At 52.7% G+C, this 16,461-nt stretch overlaps 5 protein-coding genes across 5 annotated transcripts; 3 read left to right on the forward strand and 2 right to left on the reverse strand.

Annotated features, from left to right (window-relative positions):
• Positions 1-697: 697 nt before the first annotated feature.
• Positions 698-1,389, forward strand: LAESUDRAFT_644198 (uncharacterized protein; the record flags this gene model as incomplete). Its single annotated transcript, XM_040903841.1, has 2 exons — positions 698-1,042; positions 1,165-1,389. The coding sequence occupies 2 exons, from the start codon at positions 698-700 to the stop codon at positions 1,387-1,389; spliced, it is 570 nt and encodes a 189-aa protein (XP_040768726.1).
• A 203-nt stretch (positions 1,390-1,592) lies between these two features.
• Positions 1,593-3,474, forward strand: LAESUDRAFT_789320 (histone acetyltransferase GCN5; the record flags this gene model as incomplete). Its single annotated transcript, XM_040913914.1, has 6 exons — positions 1,593-1,790; positions 1,840-2,151; positions 2,203-2,584; positions 2,645-2,678; positions 2,738-2,889; positions 2,940-3,474. The coding sequence occupies 6 exons, from the start codon at positions 1,593-1,595 to the stop codon at positions 3,134-3,136; spliced, it is 1,275 nt and encodes a 424-aa protein (XP_040768727.1). The 3' UTR covers positions 3,137-3,474.
• Positions 3,475-3,682: 208 nt separating this feature from the next.
• On the forward strand, positions 3,683-4,267 carry LAESUDRAFT_711386 (uncharacterized protein; the record flags this gene model as incomplete). The annotated part of the gene is made up of 2 exons (XM_040906828.1): positions 3,683-3,739; positions 3,797-4,267. 2 exons carry the CDS (start codon positions 3,683-3,685, stop codon positions 4,265-4,267), a joined length of 528 nt encoding a protein of 175 aa, XP_040768728.1.
• A 718-nt stretch (positions 4,268-4,985) lies between these two features.
• Positions 4,986-6,575, reverse strand: LAESUDRAFT_809834 (uncharacterized protein; the record flags this gene model as incomplete). The annotated part of the gene is made up of 5 exons (XM_040914168.1): positions 4,986-5,409; positions 5,457-5,592; positions 5,820-6,055; positions 6,114-6,246; positions 6,311-6,575. 5 exons carry the CDS (start codon positions 6,573-6,575, stop codon positions 5,178-5,180), a joined length of 1,002 nt encoding a protein of 333 aa, XP_040768729.1. The 3' UTR covers positions 4,986-5,177.
• Positions 6,576-7,981: 1,406 nt separating this feature from the next.
• On the reverse strand, positions 7,982-8,678 carry LAESUDRAFT_741307 (uncharacterized protein). The gene is made up of 3 exons (XM_040911133.1): positions 8,308-8,678; positions 8,113-8,248; positions 7,982-8,047 (listed from the first exon to the last, which is right to left on the reverse strand). Exons 1-3 carry the CDS (start codon positions 8,438-8,440, stop codon positions 7,987-7,989), a joined length of 330 nt encoding a protein of 109 aa, XP_040768730.1. The 5' UTR covers positions 8,441-8,678; the 3' UTR covers positions 7,982-7,986.
• Between the last annotated feature and the right edge of the window lie 7,783 nt (positions 8,679-16,461).

The raw sequence follows: 16,461 nt of genomic DNA on the forward strand, positions 1-16,461 counted from the left end.
TATAACGAGTGCGTTTGGGAGGAGGGGGTGTGGTGGTGTTAGGATCGAGTGTGGGGGAGGGGGAGGTGGCGTTAAGGCCGATGGAGAGAAACATTATTAAACAGAGCCAAACAAGTACAAAATCCTGTGTAAAAAATCGCCTTACATTCTGACCTGGGAGAAACCTTGCAGTCGCAAGGTAATATTACTGAAATGTGGAAGTCGCCGTTGCATACCATACACATACGCGTTCGGCTTACGCGTGGTCAAAATGACATACAAACTGACTACTGAAGACGGTGGAATACTGATTGAATGATATATTGGCTGTCTGATTGGTGTTTGTCAATTGTCAAATGAACGGCGTGTACAAGGGATGTGGTCTTGCAAGTAGAGACAGGAATTCTTGACGAAGAATGATAGCAACTTCTGTGACAATTGAGACGAGTTGATGCCGCATTGTGCTTTAATTTTCATGCACTAAATTGATCCTTGTGGAAGGAGCTGTAGCACTATATTCAATCATTGATTATTGGACGCAATGCGGGCAGTGCAAAGTGGGATCCTAGAATGGAGGAAGGTTGAGAAGGAAGCGCTCAGCTGCAAATCGATACGAGGTGTCCGGTGTCTGTGGTGACAATGTTCTGCCCGACGTGCACGCCGAACGCGACCGTTCCTCGCCGACCGTTCTCTGGCTTGATAACCTCGCTTTGCGACAATGAAGGCGTTATACCCTGCTTCGCATGAGATACCCAGTCTATCTGATGAGCAGCTGGCCGTCAAGATCGCGCGGCATTCAAGGTGTACCGCGTGTTCCTCATGTCCTGGACTCCGACCACCACCCGGTGTATATGTTACTCTCGACTCGGAACCACAAGATGACACGTTGCCGGAGGACTCGACAGAGCTTCATTCGAAAGTAGACAATGCATCCCCTCCATACCTGTCGAATTGTGTTTGCGGTCATGACCTCAGCGAGCATGGCGCTGACCAGTCCTCTATTGATCCGGAGGAGTTCGGCCGGAGAGGTCGTGTTGCCGTCCGAGCTGACGAGTTGCTGAAGGTACTTCATGCGCGTATTTATCAAGATTGCTAGTTACTGAGTGGCCGTGACTCACCATATTCGCAGGTGCGGAGTTGCAAATGCCTCTGCATCTAGTGTCCCTCGGTTCACATTCTTGTTAGGATGAGGACAAACTGCTGGACTTTGCGTACACAGACGACCACATCTCCGGTTTGCGGCGGCAGATGCAGATCCCTCCATCGTCTCGAGAAAGCTCAATATCAGATGCCCTGGGATCACTAGGTGAGGATGCTCAATGCGCGAAGGACTTCAGTGATCTGAGACATGCAAGACAGTGCCGTCTTCGCCAGGCAGGCACCTGCTATCGCCAGCGTCATCCTTTCTGAGTGACGCGCTTGATGGCCCAGAACCACCGACGAAGAAACGTCGAGTGTCCTTCTCGTCTCTCAGTAGCAGTGATGAAGACGAGGACGAAGAGGACAAACCCTTGGCTGCTCAAATGACAAGCGGCCAAAAGTCTCCAGCTGGTCATTCCGGAAAAGATCGTGGGCACCGTCCGATGGGACAGAAACGGGGTGGTAAGCAGGCGATGAGCATGAAAGCGAGGACGGCGCCAACATCAATAGCACCGCCGACGGGGGATGAACAGGCGGAAATGAATCGGCACACAGGCGGTGTGCAGGACTACGAGCCAAAGATCAAGGTCGAGGAGAAGATGGACGAAGGGCAGTTGATTCGTCTGGCCACTGGTGTGCCCGTTGATACGGGAGGTGTTGTATCCGGCATAGTGCGCAAATATAAGTTCGATCAGGGCGGTCACTAATGATGGTCTGCAGCCTTCCTCAAAACCGGAGAAGGCTGCCCAAGTTGAGCTGAGGAAAGGTGTCATCAAAATTGTTGACGTTGAGAACGACCGAGAGCCGCGTTCACTGGTTATCCTGACGGGCTTGAAGACACTGTTCCAGAAGCAGCTACCTAAGATGCCACGCGAATACATTGCTCGGCTCGTATATGATTCAAACTCGAAGTGTTTAGCGATTGTCAAGCGCGGTTACAAGGTTGTTGGCGGGATCTGTTACAGGCCTTTCCCGCATCGTGGCTTCGCGGAAATAGTCTTCTTTGCCACTGCATCCGTTGATCAAGTGAAGGTTGGTCTATAACCCCCCAATCCTTCTCCCTCACAAGTGACATGCGAGCAGGGATACGGCTCGATGCTCATGGACCATTTCAAAGCTCATATTCGCCGAACGTATTCGGATATGTGGTACTTCCTCACCTATGCAGATAACTACGCCGTTGGATACTTCCGCAAGCAGGGTTTCTCGAAAGAGATTACATTGGACCGATCGATCTGGTCGGGTTATATCAAGGATTACGAGGGAGGGACGATCATGCAATGCACAATGTTGGCAAAGGTCGACTATCTGAAGACGAAAGAAGTCATCGCACAGCAGAAAGACGCAATCATGACGAAGATCAGGGAAATGTCGCGGAGCCATATTGTATACGAAGGTCTACCACAGTTTAGCGGGGACGCCCCAGAAGGCGTAACTGTCGATCCGCAAGATGTTCCCGGGTTGCGTGCGTGCTTAAGATGTTGTCGAGCGATGCTTGCCCTTCTCACAGACATCTTCTATGCAGGCGAGAGTGGGTGGACACCAGCAATGGCATCGCTGTATGCGCAGTGTCTTCTATGCGGTTCTAGGACTAATGCTAATCCATTTGGCACGGCAGCACTGCACGTCCAACAGGGAGAGGAGCGGAACATACCATCATGGAGAAACTTCTGTCTGATTTGCAGAACCACAGTCTTGCATGGCCATTCCTGCAGCCTGTCAATGCAGAGGAGGTCGCTGATTATTACGAAGTCATCAAGCAACCAATGGGTAAGCATCTCGTCTATGATCAATTGGATAAGATCGTCACGAGTCTGCAGACTTCAGCACCATGGAGCACAAGCTAGAAACAAATCAGTATCCTACATTGGATGCCTTTCTCGTCGACGCACAGCTGGTGTTCGACAATTGTCGCACGTACAATCCAGAAGGTACCATCTATTACAAGAACTCTATTAAACTAGAGAAATTCCTTAGGGAGCAGTTAGCATCGTATAAAGTGAAGAAGGAAGAATAGTCCGTTGCCGTATCGTTTCGTCGTTTCCGTGGCTAACGGGTCTGCTGTTTTGAAGGTGTAGCCATGAGCTTCTTTGTAGTCTAGTCGCCGTCTAATCGACACTCCTGCCTTTAAAAGATATGTGCTCATGTCTGTCACAAGTATCTTGGGAAAGTCTACGACGGCCCTCACGACCGAACACACCGAATGGCATTCGGTCTGCCTCAGGAATTGCGAGTCATCTATGCATAATGTAGTGGGCTCCACCTGCTAGCTCAGTGGTATGTATCTTAATTGTATGACACCTTCGGACGATGTCGAGTATGAGGTATGAGCTATGGTGACATGTGACATGCCCTGGGCAAATGAGTGCGCACTCAAGCTGCAAGGACAAACAACGGAAGAACGGAACGTGGCAGGTTCCACGTGTTGTCCGCGATAGGCAAGCTTTCCACACCGCACCCACTGCGGCCTATAAAGTGCGACCTTATCGATCAATGGGACGGCAAGGTTTCACTTCTTCCGCCGTGGCTGTCTTTGTGGCCTTCCGGTGCATTCCCGTGAACCATGTCGCAGTTCGGCACGCCTCTACGTCGCGTCCAACCCCAAACTCATCCAAGTCTGGTAAGCTCATTCACGATGCCATGGTGCTTATGACGATACTAAGCGTGCTCTCTGCAGCTGCTACAGCCTGCGCGGTACCCTCAAGTTCCTCCAGAGATTCGTGACCACAATCGTTACTATGCGCTCGGATGGCCCGTGGATGAAGACTGGCTGAGAAAATTCGCTTCGCGCACTAGTGCCGGCGCGGTCAACTGCCAGGAGGGACTGATCGCACACAGCGTTCTACAACTGAGGAGATTGGCGAGGTTTCGGCACATATACTACCTGCCTGTGTTGCCCGACGGTGCTCCCACTCCTGACGACGCTCTTGATCCTGGGATTCCTCGCCAGTGGATTATCGCTATCGCATACACAGCCACAAAATCAATGTTCTGTGAACGGCCGACAAAGGCGAAGTACGAATGGCTGAAGAGCGTCTTTGGACGTGAACCGTGCTGGTACAGAGATTTCAATCCCAAAGAAGTGTTCTGGCAGCAAACTCTTTCCCGCGCGGATCGTCCAGTGAACGATGCCGCATCCTTCCTGTAGGACGTATACTCTATCCCTTATACCAACATGGCTGTACAATCCAAAATGTGGTGAGTGCAATCCACGGCAGAGACTGTCGAGGGGCGCTCTTTTCTGAGGATTCTTTAGTAGCAACCGTTCAGATGCACTTGTTCCGTACTGCTCGCAAAACTGATAAATCTGTCAGCAGTACCTCCTATCCTTTATTATCTTCATACAGCGAGTAAGGATGATTACATGGCGACATTCGACTGATGAGTGGCCGGACTGACTAAGAGCGCCGGCGCTTTTTATACGTACCTCGATTGGGGCAGATCAATCCTAGCTTTTTTTCTCCATCACGAACCTGATCCTGATTGGCACGGTACCCGCGCAGCCTGTATGTTTAAAAATGTCATGCAAGCGGACAGCGTGACACAGACGCAGATCACTGCACGTTCTGGTGCATGCGACACGTGCTGCATATTTGCGACTCAAGTCAGACGCCAACTCAAGGGTCGTTTGTTTTTACCTGAAAGTGCTGGTTCCGTACGCGCACACGTAAATGTGTCGGTAGCTGAAAGACAAGTGAAGTATTGCAGGCAACTCAACTACCTTCCCCCTTGGCAACATGCACCTTTACTCGTGTCTACTAAATGGTCAGAATCATGTTCAGTAACAGCCGATATCTTCAATCTCCAGCCGCCTAGTTTAAACTTAGCAGTTAAGCGACATTTGGGGCAGCAAAAGACGCTTCGGGGCCGCGCCCTTTATTTGGACATGCATACGATCAGCTTATATACACCGATAGCCAACGATATCAAGTTCAAACAATCCTGGAACTACTCCGTATAATCATCTCTCCTCATCTCCGTAATAGAGGTCAGCCCGCGACACTCGTGTATCTTCGTCATTTGTAACCCTGACCGCGCCGCTAGTATGCTAAACTCCTCTACGTGCGCTCTCCTCCCTTGAACATTGTGAACATGAGCAGGTCGTGCATGTTCGCAAATGAATGTCCATATCCGTAATTCGCTGGCAGCGGTGACGGCGCTGACTTCAGGTAGCTGGGGCCCACCGTGGTTTGCATCACATTATCTGCTATCAGGACGCGCGAGTAGAGGCCCATTGCCTTACGAACGTGCGACAGAATTGTGACACAGACATCATCTTCCCAATCGTGACTGAAGCAGATTAGTGCGCTGAAAACAGGCACGACGGGTGTACATACAGTATGTGGCGCAGCAGATACACATCTGCACCTCTCGTCGGTTGTTCAGTGAAGAAGTCGTGGGTGACAAGTTCTGCTCGCCCTGATGACAATGCTTCCGGAAGTTCCCCTCTGCCAGACTGCCGCAGCTTCTTGACTGACCATTGCGCGATCTTGAACGATAAATTGTAATTTGGGGTACCGCTTCGCTAACTCCATGCTCATTCCACCTAGGGCATCATAGTGCTGTTTCAGTAATCTGACGCAACTTGAATACGAGTCGAAATGACTCAATTTACCAATACCCGCTCCCACGTCGACAACCACGCTAATTCTGGTGACATCCGTTAAGACTGCATCGCAAATGTTGAAATGCAGACTCACCAACAAACACGGCAGGGGCCTGAACAGGCCCTGAGCCAAACTCCCATATGCCGGTTCTCCATATTTCTCGCTCCGGTCGAGGGGCCACGGGAAGTTCGACCATCTGCTCAAGCCATTCCCAGAAGCCTTTATCTGTGGCATAGGCCTCCTGGAAAGCGGATTTTGGTGAAGGCTTGTCGAGCGAACCGTAAAGGACTATTGGCAATTTATCCGAGGCCATATATCCCTCCATGCACCTAGTCACGAGAAACCTTAGCGAGACAGATCGGCTGGCGGCAAAATCGTGAGGCGCACTGTGTCAACAGCCAGCATCTCAGAGGCTCATTGCGGACAAGATGCTGGCTGTCTGCATTATTCACATAATAGTTAACCTTCGCCTCGGCGAAGATGTGGATGGTGCAAAGACAGCGAAGGACGCGTCCTTCCTCTTTAATCAGAAGCATGGAAGTTTATACAAGCAGAAAACATGCCTAGACTCTGCGCATCGATACCAACCTGTCGACTGATATCTTGGATTGAGATGCCTACTTCCGGATCGGCGCCGTCCAGAACATCAGCGATGCGTGATTCTGCAGCAATACGCAAAGCTTGCGACACGAAGTAGGAGTTTATAACTTCGGTCATCCGGACGATGGGATCGTGTACAAGATCGATGCCCATGCCACATGCGCCGATGAAAGTGCGGCGCGCCTCAAACAACGTAGGCGACGGCAAATGGGATCGTTCCGCTGGAGGGTCTGCTCCTCGATCTCCCATTCTTTGATGACCACCTCTGCTGTATCGGCAAGGAGCCGCAGATAGGACCGCAGTTGCTTCGCCTTCTGGACCCGTTTCCTTCGCTCGAAACCACTGCTGACGCGATCCTCTATACGTTGAATCTGCACCGCTTCGTATGTCTGTGTTCGAAGACGTTGATTGGTGGATAAGGAGCTGGGATCTACCCTTGCTGGTTTTATGAACAGAAGCCGTGCTTGCTCAATCGTGGATTGTTTCAATCAGCAACTTGGAACTTGAACATCTTTCGAGTCGTCTTTCTGTATCTACATGGGATGCCTGACTTTCTTTCCACATGAGATCGTGTGAGCATACCTAGGTCCCTTTACTTATCTCACGGTAGTAATGAGCCTTGATTCTGTACATCTTGGCATCATCCTCGTCGCTATTACATCCTTACGAGTCTTGACCATCGTGCGGACATGGATGTTCTGGCTAAGCCGGCCACCCGGGTCCCGCTGATAGAATGTGCGCTGCACTATTTTGAGTAGCGGCATAATTAGCAGGAGTGACAGCGAAGGACAAGTCATACCTGTCTCCGAGTCGGACATCATCGAAACGACGCCGGTGCGTCTGTCGACATCAATGGCTCGAGCACATGAGCGAGTCACAATATATCATCCATGCATAGAAGTATAGCACACTAGAAGAAGCGAGCAAGACAGGGATATCGACTGCGCATCCAGCGTCGTGCCGAGTAGTGAGGCACTGGCATGCCGTTTCCTCTGCCGAGAGGGTTCTTCATTGTCCTCCAGGGGTGATTTCTCGGAGCGGGTTGTACATTCCATACGTCCCCTGCGTAACCGGAAAGTTGACCACTCTTCAGCGCCGCAGCGACAGCGTCTCTATTGCAGATGGCGCCATGAGCGTGTTTAGGAGCCAAAACGTTAAACTACTCATGACGGAGCAGGAAGACGACGTATGATAGCGCAGGAAAGGAAGTACGATCTCCGTTCACCGGGTCGTCCTGAAAGGTAGGATGGATCGATCGTGTGACCTACAGCTAAAAGAATCAGTGTCTGATCCTCATAGGAAGCAGAGTCAATAGATAGATACATGACATACGCAGCGGATGAGAAGTTCACTCGTGTCCACCGTATATTAAGTGTGAACGCGTGCCAGCCACGAGTGACCCAGTTGCTGTAACTGTTATCATTGAAAATCTCGAAGTATGTGGCTACAGGTCGCCGAAATCATGCGCTCGACAGTATGCCTCCGGAGCCTCGGAGGTATCGCCAATAAGTGGGATACCTGGCTGTCCTGGAAAAGAAAGAAACGTGCTGCGTGGTAAACTGGTGCGATGAATCGTCCGTGAATTCAGTGTATACACAGCTACAAGAGAAGTACATCCACGGAAATGTCGGGGTGGGAGGTCTAATCTGGTGTACGTCCGCTAATGCTGCATTGGCTCAGGACCTCCGCTCGCACTTTGGCTCTTCTTCGCGAGCTCGTTCCTATCAGAGTGGTCACAGATGCAAGGTCAACCTTGATGTCAGCAATATGAGCCGCTATAACACACCGAAGCTGCACGCTGAAGTCATCCTCAATATCGTCATCGTCCCAGTTGTCCTCCCACAACTTGTCGCCCCCAGACTTTGCCGCCCCCGGGGCTGCTCCTCCTAGATGAGCCAGGTCTGTCTGAGAATAGTCCCAATCTTCGGATAGGGTACAATTGTTAGTGGATAAGTTGCGAGAATGAAACGCATGAACGAACCCGCTACCGAGAACTCTTCAAACTCATCGTCCTCCTCCAGCATCCCGAGATGAGGTATAGCTTGCTCCTCCTTCAAAGATTCAGATGGTTTGAATGCATCGGAGGATTTTGACGATGATGCGTTCGCGGACATGGCTGCAGCGAGGATAGAAGCGAGGCTGAATGCGGCGTCTGGCAAGGAGGGACAAGGCAAGGAGGGACAAGGAGGCGAGAAGCGACAGCGCCGTGGCAAATTGCGAGTGGGACGGAAAACTTGTACCCAATTAATATTGACCAAGCACAGGTTCTGTCTGACTCGTCAAGGAACATGCGTGGCGCAATGCACCTTAGGAGCCAACTACATAGAGGAACGGTTAGAACTCTGGTTCCTCATGCGAAAAAAACATTGACTAAATACAGCAAGGCTGAATGCGGCGTCTGTTGGAAAAGCGAAAAGCGACGGGCGTCTCTTTCACAACGGGTTATATGCACGCGTCAGCACCTGGCAAGCACACCCTGACGAGAGCAAATTGAGCTTGGATTGGGGAAGCAATTGAGTGTAACAAACCTTCTTTTCGGAAGTGTTTGAAGAGTCCAGTATTGACAAGACCCGCAAGAGTGGACAGTACTACCCGGGTCTCAAAGTGCGACTGTAATAGTTACATAAGCATTTTCAGCTCCCCAACCGCGTCGATCGGATCTCGTATGTACTATGTATCTCGTTTGACACATGGGTTCCGCCAGGTTCCGCCCCTACCTCACGTAGTCCCGCGCTGCAGGACCCCCCGAAAATCCCCCAAGAGCTTCGATCCTGCTGGGACTCGATATGGGGTCTCGAAAACGGTCCGAAGTGGGGTATTTTGGACTGAACCTCCTCCTAAACGGGGGCAATTTGGGGTCAATTTGGGATCGAACCTCCAAAAAGAAATCGTAAGAAATCGTTTAAAATCGTATAAAATTGCATAAATCGTAAATAAAATCGTAGATAAATCGAGAAAATCGTGAGAAATCATCAGAACACCATCATCACTGGAGATTGTGGGGTCAATCGGGATCGAACCTGAGCCCACAACATTCCCATATGGGGTCATTTTAGATCCAACATTTTTGACTGCAGGGGTCAGATTTGGGGCATTAGCATCAAACATTTCACGTCGGAGACCCCCTCGGGGGGTCTCGGGGATCTAGGCTCTTGGGGGATTTTTGGGGGTCCTCGCCTTCAGCAGTATATAAATTGTAAATTGTTTTTTTAAAAAAATTGACACTTGGGTGGCTGACATCACAGGCAGCACAGCCTATTTGTTCATGAGAATATTTTAAAAATGATTGTGAGGAGAACCACAGTTTGCTCATGTTTTTGTCAATGACAACTTCTCAAATTATTTTAATCATTATTAACTCAATTATGCAGCAAAGATAGGTGATTGAAATTAACATAATGCACTCAATTTGGTTATAATAATGTGAAGCAATAAATCTATGCAACCGTCAACTGTGAACAAATTTCTATTCATTGCTTGACATTACCTTGACCAAACTCAATATATTATTTTGATTTCAATCAAAAATGTCTGCTGCACATTTTAGTTGATAAGAGTTAAAATAATTCTAGAAACTGTCATTGATAAAAATATAAGCAAACAATGGTTCTCCTTTTGATCATCTTTAAAATATTCTCATGAACAAAACAGGTCATGCATACGGTGGCTGAGGATCATTGTGACTGTAGTGTACACATACTCACTGAACATGCCCCTCTTTCTCTCATAGCCTACTTGTACTTTATTTCTTTTATTCCAGTGGTCTCATAGACACGTCTAATACAGAGTATAGAGAGTCTCAGGTCTCGCAGAGTGGTTGTACATATTCATCCATTGGACTTGGACAGCCGTTGCAGGCACGCCCGATGGGATCCGGGAAAAGCCAGCGGCACTGCAAGGCTCGAGATCATGACAATCTTCGATGTTGCACTCGTTGCCTTTGCACAGGAACTCGAGGAATGCCTTGGCACAGAACTACACGCAGGCGACGTTCACCTTGAACGTTTTTGCGAATGTCTCATCCATCTTGTAGTTCCATAGGAGCTTTCGATACTCTGTGATGCTCACCTCGTCGGACTTCAGGAGCTTCGGCTGGTGGCTTATCATCATGCCTGCGTTGTTCACGAGTAGGTTAATGTAGCCGTGCCGTGTCTTGACGGCATCTGCGATGGCACGCAGAGAGTCGTGATCTGTTGCATTCTCCTGGATTGGGATCATGTTTCAATGGTGCTCCGTGAATGAGCAAGTGTTGTGCAATTTGGTGATGCGCGACTCATGTTTCGAGAAGTAGAAACCTGTTGAAACGTACGGAACGACGTCGAATGTAGGACAGGCAGAAAGGGTAAGTGATCGATCGAGACAAATAAGAACAAATAGATGGGACAAACTGCGTTACATAGCTGAACGGTGAGTTTTTTTTAAAAAAAAATTTAATACAATTTATATACCGCCGAAGGCGGTCGGGGGTGTGTTTAGGTACAAGTTGAGTGTAGGACTACCTAAGTAGGAGCGGATATAAAGGTGTGAACAGATCACGTCCGAGTCAGAGCCTAACCAGGATCGTAAAGTACATGTGTCTTCCTGTACGAAGGCTGATTTATGAGCCTAGCTGAACGGCAAGTAAAATTTTTTTTTTTTTTTGTACATTTATTTCTATACCGCACTATGCGCGGTTGGAAGGGTGTAAATACAGGAGTGAAACCGCACGAGGAAGTGTCGACGTGTAGACTATGAGTAAATAAAGGGATTGGTCACAGAAGTGCCGCGGGGGTAAGGCGTATCAGCCAGGGTCCGGGGGCGCGAGGGCCGCGGTGGAGAAAGCGGGTGTGGTAGAAATGAAAGCGATGAGGCGATGGAGGCCGGTGGGGTGGTGCCAAAGCCGACGTAAATCTAGGAGGGTGGGCTTGGGGTTCCGGAAAAGCAGGTGCCGTGCGTGCGCGTGTCTCGGGCAGCACATCATGACGTGGGTGCGGGTGCTGGGGGTGGTTAGATCGCATACACAGGGTGCGCCATGGAAGTGACGAGCGGGGCCCGCCGTCCCAAATTGAGAAGAAAAGTAAGGGGCCAGGTAGCCGTAGCCCGTTAAGGCTTGGATTAACCTGGCTTCGACGTCGCGTTCATAATATTTAGAAGTGAAAACAGGGTGTAGCGTCTGGGAAGGCAGGGACGGCCACGAGGACCGTATGGCAGTGGGTCGATCGGCGTAACGGAAATCGGTTTGCCAGGAAGTGGTCGCTCGCTCGCGCGCCCAGCGCCGGATCTACGTCAAAGTGGGTAGGACACTATCGGGTAGGGACGTGCCTTCCTTGGCTAGCCGGTCCGCCACCTCGTTACCCAGTACACCCGTATGCCCGGTAACCCATAGCAAAGAAATGTTGAGAAGTGGGTATTGCTCCATGAGAGGAGCGAGAAGTGCCCGAAAGCGAAGAGAAAAGGGCTGGCCACTGTGTGGGCGCAGCGACAGGACATTGGACAGGGCAGCGCGGTTGTCCGCGCAGAGGTAAGTGTGATTAATCATGGGGTAGGTCGCCAGAAAATCGGCAAAGCGGCTGGCGACCGCTGCCATTGCGAAGAGTTCTGCGTCGTACACCTCAGCCTGGTGGCCCATGCCCCAAGCCCGCTCGTACTTTATCGCACCCTGGTGAATGATACACGCACCTGCACCTGCTCGTCAGTTCCACAGGGTGGGGTCAGGCTGGGCGATTTGGGAGCTGTCTGTGAAGACCCATAGGGCATCGGGTAGGGGGATGGAAGAATGCAAAAGAGGGAAGAAAAAGGAACGTAAGTACTCCTTGGAGCCATCTTTGGTAGGTGGAGGGACGCAGACGTGAACCCTCTCACCCCACGGGTGCGCAGGGTCCCAGGGCAGCTGCAACCAGGGGAGAAGGTGCGCCGCTCGCTTGGGTAGGGTTTGTTCGAGCACATCCACTGCGCTGGTGCCGTGGTGGATTGGGATGGCGGGGTTGAGGAGGGAGAAGTTGGGCGGGTGGGCAGTGCGGTTGGCCGCTAGGCAGTGGGTCACTGGATGGGACTCGGAGAGGGTGAGGAGGCGAGCTGCGGCAAGGCCGTTGAGCTTGTCGAGCTGGTGTCACATTGGCAGGACGCTGGATATGAGGTTGAGGACGTGGTGGGGGGTAGACCGCCATGCTCCCATGAACCACCGCAGTGCGTTGTTTTGTACCTGTTGCAAAGGTTGAAAGCGTGAGCGTGGGCCCCGCGGGTTATACCACACGGGGCTACCAAAGGTGAGTACGGGAAGGATGGTGGTAAGGTATAGCAAGCGGGCTTGCGCGACCGTCATGCCTCGCTGTGTGTTGGCGAGCATGCGGAAAGCGGCTACACGGAACGAAGCCCTGGCTGCCATGACCCGAATGTGGTGGGTGAAGGTTAGGCGTCAGTCGTACCAGATGCCGAGCCATCGCAGATATGAAGCAGGTTGTATGGTGATATCCCGCCCATCCCACTGAACCCGCAGGGGAGGGTTGACGTCAAGGGAGCGTCTCGGGGAGGTAAAGTGCATAAGCTTGGTTTTCGCCATGCCAATGGTCAGCCCAAGCTGGTGAAGCATGGTGCCCACACTCGGTAGAGTGCGTTGGATGATGGCCGTGTTCTCGTTCAGCGAGGGAGAAACAATAAGGAGGGCAAAATCGTCAACGTAGCCCGCCGTAGACTGCTGGGGATGCGCGAATGGATCAAGGTTCGCATACAGCGGGGAAGAGTATATGGTAGAGAGGACTGGCGACAGAGGCGATCCCTGTGGGATGCCGAGCGCAGCGACGTGGTATGATGGACCCATCTCTGAATTGAGTTTGGGCTGCACAGTGCGCGAAGAAAGGAAGGACATGGTCCACAGGACCTCATTTGTGGGAAAACCCATAGAAAGGAGCGCAGCGTGAAGGACGTCGTGGCGGATGTTATTGCAATAGCCCTCGACGTCCATGCACAGTAAGGTAGCAGAGAAACCGTTTTCCCAGGCGGTGCGTACACGGTGCATCAGAGTGACTCCGGCATCCACGACGGAATGTTGGCCCCGCCCACCAAACTGTGAGCCGGGCACAAGATTGTGAGCACCGATCTGGAAGTTGAAACGAGCAGCAACCACTTTTTCGAGGACCTTGCTCAAGGTTTCTAAGAGCGCAATTGGTCGGTGGGACTTGGGTGCGGTGTAATCCGCCTTGCCCGGTTTGGACAAGTACACAACTGCCGCAGCCCGAAGTGGGGCGGGGAGGTAAACCAGGTGCAAAGAAGAGGAAAGAAAGAGAAAAAGAGCATGACGCGCACCAGACCACCAGACCCATTTCAGGAGCCGCCACGACGCTCCGGAGATGCCAGGCGCTGAATAGTTAGACGCTGCCTCAATGGCAGCAGTTACTTCAGTGACAAGGAGGGGGCGGTCCGGGCGCGCTGCCGGAGGCGTAGAGGTAAAGAGAGGAGGCAGATCAGGCAAGGGCGGAGACGCCGGAAAATAAAAACGTGTGAGTAGACGACCCGCGTCGGCAGGGAGAGAGCCAGTCTCCCCGTCCACTCGGATGACAGGCAGTGGGGGTGCCCGCACTCCTTTGGTCCAGGAGGCGAGCCGCCAGGGGTCGGTGTGCTGGAGTCGCGCGACCGCCTCCCGAGTCCAATCCTTCCGAGCTTGTCGGATGGTGGCCGATAGTGTGGCTTTGGCTTCTCGCCTCTCCTCACGAGTAGGAGCCGCCTGGACATTTGCGCGGGCAGTGTCGCACGCATCGTTCCACCAGAGCTGGGAGGCCCGGTGAGCATGTGTGCGTCGGAGGAATACTTCGTGGCAGGCCACGGACATCGCTCGCAGCAGAGCCTGAGCGCCCGCTTCGAGGTCGTCATTGGTGGTATAGGTGGCCGGCGGTGGGGACAGCGCCAGCTCGCGGGCAAGGCACGTGTTCCAGTCGTCTCGTTTGGACACATCGACTCGAAAGCCAAGATCAACGTCTACGGGGTGAGCAACGTGAGAAAGAGTAGAGGTTAGTAGAGCGTGATCAGATTCAAAGGGTGTGGGAGTAGCAGCGACTCCGTGAATGTGAAAATGTGCACTGGAGGTCGCGCAGACCAGATCGATGATGGTGCCCGAGAGCAGGTCACCATTCACCATGTGGGTGGGTTGATCGAGGTCATTAAGGATTTCGAGCGACTCGCGCTCTAGCCACCCCGCGAAGGCGGTGGAGGCAGTGGAAGCAGAGCGGGAGGCCCGTCCGGTCCACGACCATAGGGGGTGGTGGAGATTAAAATCTCCGGTGACAAGGAGGTTCGCTCGTGGCGGGAAAGGGATGTCATAGAGAGTGGGCAGGACGCGGTGTTGGGCTCGCGAGCCTTCGTTATAGCAGTTGACCACGAAGAAATCATGGGTGGGATCAGAGCGGGAAACGAAATGAAGAACGACTACATCCGGGTCCGACACCAGGTCGGTACGCATGGATATATGGTAAGTGTTTAAGAGTACGCGCCGGACCAGGATACTGGCTCGAGGTCGCGGCAGCGCAGAGGTTGAGGGGAAATGAAAAGCGTCCAGGCCGTAGGGCCGGACATTGACGTGACCAAAAACAACAGTGCCTGACTCAGAGCCATGGGGGGTATCGATGCCGATTTGCCCCCACCACGGTTCTTGAAGGAAATAGATATCGTAGGAAGTGGAAGAAACGAAACCGTGGACTCGCGGATTAGACCAGGCCACATTCAAATGCGCGGTTGTGATATTCATGATGAGGGGTTGGTGCGCGAGATGGGGATGCGGTAATCTTTCCGTGCAGGGCAGGTGGTGTCGGCGGCATTGTGACCATTGGTGCCACAGACCACACAGAAATAGTGAGCAGACTCGCAAGGCTGGTCGGCCGGGCGAGCCTCATGATTGCAGACAAGGCAGGCCTGCCGATGCATATCGGACGTGTGAGTAGTCTTTCCACAGAAGCGGCACACCGGTGCCCGCTTCTTGCAGTGACTTTCGAGATGTGTGAGGCGCCAGCAACGAGTGCACTGACGGAATACGGGACGATCTTTCGACTTCTTAACCATCAGGCGCGAACCGTAAAACCATATAAAGCCAGCGGCGTCACCGCGGTTGTCACGACCAAGGAGGTTGCGCGCGCAGAAGTCGCGGTGCACATCCTCAATAGAAATGATAAGGGAGGATTTCCCGAGCTGCTCACGGTGCTCAGGGGGAACGACAAAGCCGGGAAGACCATTGAAGTGAACGGAGGAAAACATGGAGTTGCGGCGGAGCTCCGCCAGAATCTCCTCCTCGGTGAGCATGTCTCCCGAGTCAGGGTGACGGAGCGGGCAGCTCGGAATGAAAAGTTTAGTCACCGGGGCGAGAGGGCGGAAGTCTTGTGGGACAGATGCCTGCTCTCGAGGGCCCGGTGCAGGGGACGGTGCACGTGGGACCACGCCCAGCAGATGACGGATGGGCCGGAGACACTCCTTGATGAGTGCATCCGGGGAATCATGCGAGAACGCCGCTTGGACCTTGGTTGGTCCAGCGAAGCGAAGACCGAGAAAACGTACCTTGGCCCACGCGGGGGTCTCGCGCAGGCGTGCATGGACCTTAGCATACCATTGGGGCATGGTACCCCCTGCCTCGATGGCGGCATGCTGCTCGGGAGTAATGAGAAGGACGTAGCACTTCTCGCGGTTCTTGGCGGCCACCTGTGCCATAGATTGGGCATTCGGGGCCTGCGTCTCAGGCTGCGTTGTAGGCTGCGCTGCAGGGGCAGCAGCACTGGAGTCGGCGGCGGGGGCACGTTGTCGACCAGTACGGATTGGCGGTTGGGGTCGCGGTCCCTCGGGGGCCTGAGGAGGGTGTGGCAGCGGACGCCCACGTACTAGCTGGGCCTCGATAGCCGACAGCCGCGTGTTGATGGCTGACGTGGCCATACGAACGCCGTCCTCGACAGCCTTAGTCAGGGCAGCCTGCACGTCGATGCCGACAGGGAGGGCGCCTTCCGTGCGCGGGCGGGTGTGCGGAACCTCGTCCATGAGTGCGTCGTCGTCGAGAAGGACGGCTGCGTCGGCGAGCTGACGATGGAAGAGAGCCTGGTAGAGTTGCAAGATCCGGGCACCAGCCTCGGTGTCGATGATGAGGGAGTCGCGTAGGAGAGCGTTGTGGAAGTCGCGAAGGCAGGTA

The sequence above is a fragment of the Laetiporus sulphureus genome, assembly GCF_001632365.1.
Source record: "Laetiporus sulphureus 93-53 unplaced genomic scaffold LAESUscaffold_4, whole genome shotgun sequence".
Lineage (NCBI taxonomy): Eukaryota > Fungi > Basidiomycota > Agaricomycetes > Polyporales > Laetiporaceae > Laetiporus > Laetiporus sulphureus.